The sequence below is a fragment of the Teleopsis dalmanni genome, chromosome 2, assembly GCF_002237135.1.
Source record: "Teleopsis dalmanni isolate 2A chromosome 2, ASM223713v2, whole genome shotgun sequence".
In the NCBI taxonomy this organism is placed as follows: domain Eukaryota; kingdom Metazoa; phylum Arthropoda; class Insecta; order Diptera; family Diopsidae; genus Teleopsis; species Teleopsis dalmanni.
Window position 1 is genome coordinate 27,693,071 of NC_051847.1, and position 7,580 is coordinate 27,700,650.

Consider the following 7,580-nt stretch of genomic DNA (forward strand, 5'->3'; position numbering starts at 1 on the left):
ATTGTCAGCATAACCTGTTTAATAAGAAAATATACTTACAGTATGGAGGCCCCTATCAACGCCTACTGCCATAATAGTGATTCAAAGATAAAACGGAAAAATTTCACTAATGCAAACGACACCTGCCCACTCTGTATACTTCTTTCCTTAATTGTTTTTCCAATATTTTCAATTTGGGCAGTATGGATTCAAATATATATTCACATATAATTCACACTTTTTTCTTAACAATGTCATTTACAATACAGTAAAAAGTGTTCTAATACTTTTGTTTTATTTAATAATATATCTGTAAAATTAAGTAAATTAATCAAATTCCATATAAAGATATTGCATGCAAATTCTGCAATCCTACGCTGCACACATCCTTGACAAGTCTTTCTTAATGAAATCTGCAGCTCGTTCCGCAATCATTATAGTAGCTGCATTTATATTCCCGCTGGGTAGTTTCGGCATTATGGACGCATCGACTACACGCAGATTATTGACTCCACGCAAACGTAAACATCTGTCAACACAAGCACTTTTATCTTCATCTGGGCCCATTTTCACAGTGCACCCAGGATGAAAAATAGTCATACTGAAATATTTAAAATAACAACGCCAATAGAGCTGTGATTTAAATACATAATTGTCGCATTCCTTTATAGGAACGTGCATTAATTTAACATCACTATTCATAAAGCTACTTGTTTTCTCCAGCCTCATATGATGCTTCATTGCACGTAATAATGTATCTATGTCGTTTTCGTCACCTAAATAGTTCGGATAGATTGCTGGATTGTGTTTGTAATGTGGACTTCTTAATTTTATTTGACCAACTGATTTTGGAAGTAAAACTGCAGTCATTACCATTAGTATATGTGTGGAGTTAAGCGCACTGTGTAAATATAACTTCATGTCATCTTCCAAAGAAACAGCGTAAAGTATTGTTTCCAGAGTAGCATGATCTTGACGCCTAGCTATCAGATAATGAACTTCAACATCGGGTGTACTTAAATTATTCGACTTAGTATTTATAAAGCCAGTGAAAGAGTTTATACCAGTAGCACCTAAAGGTCCACGTGAGTACATTAAATATTGGTATATACTATTCAAAATATCTTGCAGAGATACTGGCAAGGCTTTGTTTTTCTGAATTTCATAAAAAATAGGCACTATCACATGATCTTGTAAGTTTTTGCCAACAGGTAAATCATGTATAACTGGTATTCCCACACTTTGCAGGTGTTGTTTGGGACCGACCCCAGATTGCATCAAAAGTTGAGGTGAATTGATGGCACCAGCAGAGAGGATAAATTCTTTTTTAGCACGTACAGTTAATTTTATTTTTTCACGCAGTAAAACTGATATTGAATCCACGTATGTGCCGGTTTTATCAAAGTTTAATTTTGTAACCAGAGAATTCTTAAACACATGTAAATTACGTCGACCAGAAACTTTACCCAAATGCACTTTACCAGTACTCATACGATGTCCATTCTGGACAGTACCATACATATCTGTATAGCCAACGGCACTATTTTCAATCTCGTCACGACTTGTTGGTATACCAAGTTCAGCAACACCAGATCGAATTATTTGTCGAATATCATCATCAAATGTATCGAACTTGTTTAAAATTACATAGCCTTGTGGATGTGTGTCATTACCAACTGGTCGAACAGATTTTTCAAAATACGGCAATACATCTGACCAACCCCAACCGATATTGCCCTTTCGCCGCCAACCATCATAATCATGTTTATTTCCACGTACGTATATCATAGCATTCATTCCACCACTGCCACCAATCATTTTACCACGTGGCCAATAACAACGCCGTTCTTTAGATGCCCAACATGCATGGTCACTTGGTTCGGTATAATAATTCCAAGAATAATTTGTATGACTTAAAGTGAATAGCAGACTTGGAAGCTTAAATAAAATTACTTCATTCATAAAATTTTTGAAAAAAAATTTGTATGGTCAAATTCGTACCTCCGATTCTTGTGGTGGATCCCCTCCTGCTTCTATCACCAATACTTCCATTTTAGGATTTTCACTTAAACGACTTGCAAGTACAGATCCTGCACTACCAGCACCAATAATCACATAATCATATTTATTCACACCGTGATGATGTGCTTCATCTGCATGATCTGGTGGCCAATATTCCGGACGTGAAATTCCACACTGTGCTACTAGAATCGCTTGTATCAAACTTGATACGAATGAGTTCACAACTCCGATACTAGGAATAGCACATTGTGCAACAGGTAAAGTTGCTGACATTTTTATTTATACTTGATTTCTTCCAAAAATCCGAGTTGGGTTGTACTCACTTTAGTTTCGGTTTTTATACTGAATTTTGAGACATAATTTTGTTGGTTGAAATTTAAAAATTTGAGCAAACAGTGTCTTCTTTATCAAAGTTAAGCGCTCTGATTTGCTTTTGTTTTTTCTGCAACTTTTTAAATGATATTTTTAAGTCAACTACATTTGCTTTATTTTTCAAAGATTAAATTTAATGAAATTCGTAATAAATGGTTAGGGGTGATCCAGTAGTACAAATATGGAGTCTCCATTTTTATTAGTGAAAAACGGCAAAGATTACTATCAATCCTGAATAGGTTTCAATAAAGGTTACATAGGCAGCTAACATTAATTGGTTGAACACCTTTAATATAAAGTATCGTTTGGTAATTATTCAACTTTAAAAAAAATTCTTAATTTTTCCACTCTACATTCTAATAATATCAGCATGAATATATTCCTTCTATTTTGTAAATCTGGTACCACGAGATACAGGCCTCTCAGATTCGGCTGTCCCGACCAATAAAGATTGGCTCCTTTAATGGGAGTATCGTGGTACCTGTCGGTAAAACCCAAAGTTAAATGGGTGGAAAGTATTCATTACTGCCGTTCGATATAGAATTGCATTTTCCAACCGGGTGCTCTGCTTTGTACCACAGCGGATGTCTTAGATAAGCATCCTTTCATCCCTCTTATATGATGTTAGCACCAGTCGTTTCTATTTCGGCTGAAGATGCAAAACCACACCTATAATTCGTTTTGTATCTTTAAAACTGAAATTAGTTGCTCATTAGTACAAGCTACTCTTTAATGGATTTGTATATTTCTACTTTGCTGGAGAACTTGTTTTCAACTAAATATTTTTCTTTAATTCTTAAAAGAGAAATTTTCAATTTCAACCAAAATATTTCGCGTAAGCTTATTCAATTAAGTTATTTATATACACAATATATGTATAAATATTTGAATTTGCTTAAAATTTAAGTTAGCTTGTCTACTTGTACTTCCGATTAAATTAAGCAATTATTTGCTTCTTACCAACAAAGAGCTTACGCCCAAACCCCAACTTACTTAAAATGTTGATTTTACTTTCTTTAATGAGATTTATTTGGTGAACAGCAATAATTATTGCATATTATTTTAAATAATTTTTTTTGTACATGATAAGTCATGTCTTTTTAGATTTTGATATTTTTCTAACGATTAGAACTAAATGAACATTAATTATGCTATATATGTTATCTTATCTGAGATGTTTTATACTGTATCTGAGGAAAGATAACAGCGATCTTGTTTTTGGATAACATGTTAAAGAATCATATTTAAAAACCATTAGCTTTTATTAAACACAACAAATATTGAATCTACTATTTTCGTAATAACTGAGTGGAGTTGTGATTTTGAATACCTCACTAACTTACAATAGAAAGTCAGTACTATATATTTCGTTTATGATCTGGAGTTTAAATTATATTTGAACAAAAATGCTAATTGGAATAACTGGCACGCTCGAGCAGGTATGAGTGTTGACGAAACTATACCTGTCCAGTAAAGTACTACGTCAATTGAAATACTGAATTACTGGTTACACGATTGATCCGTTTTTTTAACGTCTTGATGGAGACATAGTTCATTTACTTGTTCAAGCTGTTTCTAGAAAGTCTCCTTGGTACCGTCATTTTTATCTTATGTCGTATCTAATATGTGCATATATTAATCGTACGTAGAAGTGTCTAGAAAGGACATGTTCCTGCTAGAGTATTTTTGTTCCGTTCAGCACATTTCCTGGAGAGCGGTAATGTCAGCCTTGTACTTCTTAAGGATATTAACCTGCTGTATAAATGCACCTTCTCTGTAAAACGTTCAGATATTCTAGGTATTAAAGAATCATGTTCTTTAAAATGTTTGTGAGTGTCGCGATATCCATATTTATATCTCAAGCTTTTTCATTGTTTTTATTAAAATTATATTTTTATATTGTGGGTTTCAAAATGAACTAATTTTATAAGTCTACAAACTCAGCAAACCCTAATATTGAAGATTACAGATCTCTCATATAGGTGAACGTGGTCCCTACGTTAAGCTTTATACTCGTTTTGGGAAGCTAGTCACTCCTACAGTTACGAGATTCCCTGAGCTCCTGTGCAACTCAGAAAGAATAACAACCAAAAAACGGATTAAAATCTCAATTAAAATTTTTTTTTAGATTGTAGTTAAGTCCCCTGATGTGCAGCACTCGTTATCAACAAATATCAGCTTTAAAGAATTTATTCCAACCGCGTTTACAAATCAATTGTAATAGTATCCACATAGAACTTATTAGATGAAATGGAAACAAACTATATCGCATCTTATAGCTAACAAACCAATAACATACAATTTTTATAACTTATACTGTTATATATTGTTATATCGTAATATTATATAGTTAATCATTCAAAATTAAAATGATTATACACAAAGGCTTTACAATAATCACTTTCATTTTTAATATAAATAATAGTTATATCTTTAATTAAAAAAATTCTTAAATATCTCATTTGAAGATCTATCTTTGAACAAGAAAAACAAAAATTTATTTACTTTGGAGTTATCTTAACGCACTTTACAGTCCTACTTTCCACACATTTTAGACCAGTGTTCTTTGATAAAATCTGCACCTCGCTCTGCAATCATAATTGTGGGAGCGTTAACATTTCCACTGGGTATTTTCGGCATTATAGATGCATCCACGACACGCAGGTTCTCCACTCCACGCAAACGTAAGTGTGAGTCCACACAAGCATCTTCATCAGCGCCCATTTTCACAGTTCCTATGGGATGGTAAAGAGTTAGGGCAAAATATTTAAAATAACAGAGCCAGTACGCCTTTGATTTGAACACATAATTATCGCATTCCTTAATCGGTATATGTACAATTTCCATATCGTTTTTCTTATATGCATTAGTTTTTTCAAGATTCATGTGATGCCTCATGGCACGTAACATTGTTTCTATATCGTCTTCGTCATCTAAATAGTTTGGATAGATTTCTGGGTAATCCTTGAAGTATGGGCTCCGCAATTTTATTTGACCAACTGATTTTGGAAGCAAAATAACAGTGAACACAAGCAGTATATGTGAAGAGTTGAGCATTTTATGCAAATACTGTTGAATGTCGTCATTAAGAGCTAAAGAATCAAGTACTACTTTTAAATTATTGTGATCCATACGTAGTATTAGTACATGATGAGTTTGCACATCAGGAGTAGCTCTATCATTCGACTTAGTGTTAATAAACCCAGTATATGATGAAATACCATGACTGCCCAAAGGTCCACTAGAGTACATTAAATATTGGTAAATATTATTCAATGTATCTTTTTCCTTTATAGGTATTGCTTTATTTCTTTGTATCTGATAAAAAACAGGCACCATTACATGATCTTGTAAGTTTTTGCCAACAGGTAAATCATGTATAACTGGGATTCTTAATCTTCGCAGATCATCTTTAGGACCAACTCCTGACAACATCAAAAGATGAGGTGAATTAATAGCACCAGCAGAAAGGATAAATTCTTTTTTAGCACGTACAGTTATAGTTTTTTTTCCGTGCATTAAAACTGATATTGATTCCACATATCTGCCGGTTTTATCAAAGTTCAATTTTGTAACCAGAGAATTCTTAAATACATGTAAATTACGACGATCTGAAACTTTTCCCAAATGTACTTTACCTGTACTCATACGATGTCCATTCTGGACAGTACCATACATATCTGTATAGCCAACGGCACTATTTTTAATCTCGTCACGACTTGTTGGTATACCAAGTTCAGCAACACCAGATCGAATTATTTGTCGAATATCATCATCAAATGTATCGAACTTGTTTAAAATTACATAGCCTTGTGGATGTGTGTCATTACCAACTGGTCGAACAGATTTTTCAAAATACGGCAATACATCTGACCAACCCCAACCGATATTGCCCTTTCGCCGCCAATCGTCATAATCATGTTTATTTCCACGTACGTATATCATAGCATTCATCCCTCCAGTGCCACCAATCATTTTACCACGTGGCCAATGACAACGCCGATTTCTACATGCCCAACATGCATGGTCACCTGGTTCGGTATAATAACTCCATGAATAATTTGAAAGACTTAACGTGAAAAATAAACTTGGAATCTTTATTAAAATAGAAACATTTAATTAAATTAAAACAAAAAAAATATATGTGCAAATATACCTGCGATTCTTGTGGTGGATCCCCTCCTGCTTCTATCACCAATACTTCCCTTTTAGGATTTTCACTTAAACGACTTGCAAGTACAGATCCTGCACTACCAGCACCAATAATCACATAATCATATTTATTCACACCGTGATGATGTGTTTCATCTGCATGATCTGGTGGCCAATATTCCGGACGTGAAATTCCACACTGTGCTACTAGAATCGCTTGTATCAAACTTGATACGAATGAGTTCACAACTCCGATGCTAGGAATAGCACATTGTGCAACAGGTAAAGTTGATGACATTTTTTGTTTGACGATGATATCTTGGAATGGTTCGCGTTTAAATCGCACACACTCTGCATTTTGCTTTTATACTAAATTTTTAAGAATTTTCAGCCAAAATTTAATAATTAAAGTAAACATTCTATTGTTAGCTGAGTCAGGTGGGGATGTGATTTTGCGGCATTTTCCTCCAACAGCTCTCAGATTGTTGAGCTCACCCAAGCTGTATTGTTTGATTTTCAAAGTATCAAACATGTTTTAAAAAAGCAGAGTTAGATTAAGTTTGCTTATCAAATTATTTACTTTTTGTTTGTTTTGGAACTTATATTTTTAATATTTAAATTTGAGTATTTTATTAAAAACAAAAAAGCTATTTGGTCTGTTTTAGATTTTCTTCTGCGATATCAATTTTTTTGTGTACGAAGATAAATCAATATGTCATATTATTTAGCAGAGAGCGCTAGTTTTGCGATGAGACATTCTTTTTTGACAAATGAAATCGTTTGAAATCTTTTATTATTCAAATTGGAGTAAAATTCGTTATGTGATTTTAGACGCCTACTCGTCTAAATGTAATGGTATGATGACCACAAATCTTGAGATTAACAAGCCAGGTAAGGCTTAATTGTTTGGAAGACGTAAAGAAATAATGATGATTACTGTGCAGCCGTATTGATCTTTTCCAACCGTATTCCACCTCGAATCTGCTTGCAGATTTTACGAAGATTTTATATAAGATATGTCTTACTTTATTTCAGTCCAAGTAACTCTTCATTAA

General features: G+C 33.5%; 2 protein-coding genes across 2 annotated transcripts; both read right to left on the minus strand.

Annotated features, from left to right (window-relative positions):
- Positions 1–302: 302 nt before the first annotated feature.
- On the minus strand, positions 303–2,357 carry LOC119682381 (glucose dehydrogenase [FAD, quinone]-like). Its single transcript, XM_038095811.1, has 2 exons — positions 1,981–2,357; positions 303–1,917 (listed from the first exon to the last, which is right to left on the minus strand). Exons 1-2 carry the CDS (start codon positions 2,272–2,274, stop codon positions 352–354), a joined length of 1,860 nt encoding a protein of 619 aa, XP_037951739.1. The 5' UTR covers positions 2,275–2,357; the 3' UTR covers positions 303–351.
- A 2,477-nt stretch (positions 2,358–4,834) lies between these two features.
- LOC119682566 (glucose dehydrogenase [FAD, quinone]-like) lies at positions 4,835–6,842 on the minus strand. The gene is made up of 2 exons (XM_038096037.1): positions 6,530–6,842; positions 4,835–6,468 (listed from the first exon to the last, which is right to left on the minus strand). The coding sequence occupies exons 1-2, from the start codon at positions 6,821–6,823 to the stop codon at positions 4,909–4,911; spliced, it is 1,854 nt and encodes a 617-aa protein (XP_037951965.1). The 5' UTR covers positions 6,824–6,842; the 3' UTR covers positions 4,835–4,908.
- Between the last annotated feature and the right edge of the window lie 738 nt (positions 6,843–7,580).

What these genes read in the sequence shown, in the direction of transcription:
- LOC119682381 (XM_038095811.1), bottom strand. Translation starts at nt 2,274, where the DNA reads ATGTCAGCAACTTTACCTGTTGCACAATGTGCTATTCCTAGTATCGGA. An exon ending in ATCCACCACAAGAATCGGAG is followed by an intron (nt 1,918 to 1,980) that starts GTACGAATTTGA and finishes ATTTTATTTAAG; the next exon opens with CTTCCAAGTCTGCTATTCAC.
- LOC119682566 (XM_038096037.1), bottom strand. Translation starts at nt 6,823, where the DNA reads ATGTCATCAACTTTACCTGTTGCACAATGTGCTATTCCTAGCATCGGA. An exon ending in ATCCACCACAAGAATCGCAG is followed by an intron (nt 6,469 to 6,529) that starts GTATATTTGCAC and finishes ATTTTAATAAAG; the next exon opens with ATTCCAAGTTTATTTTTCAC.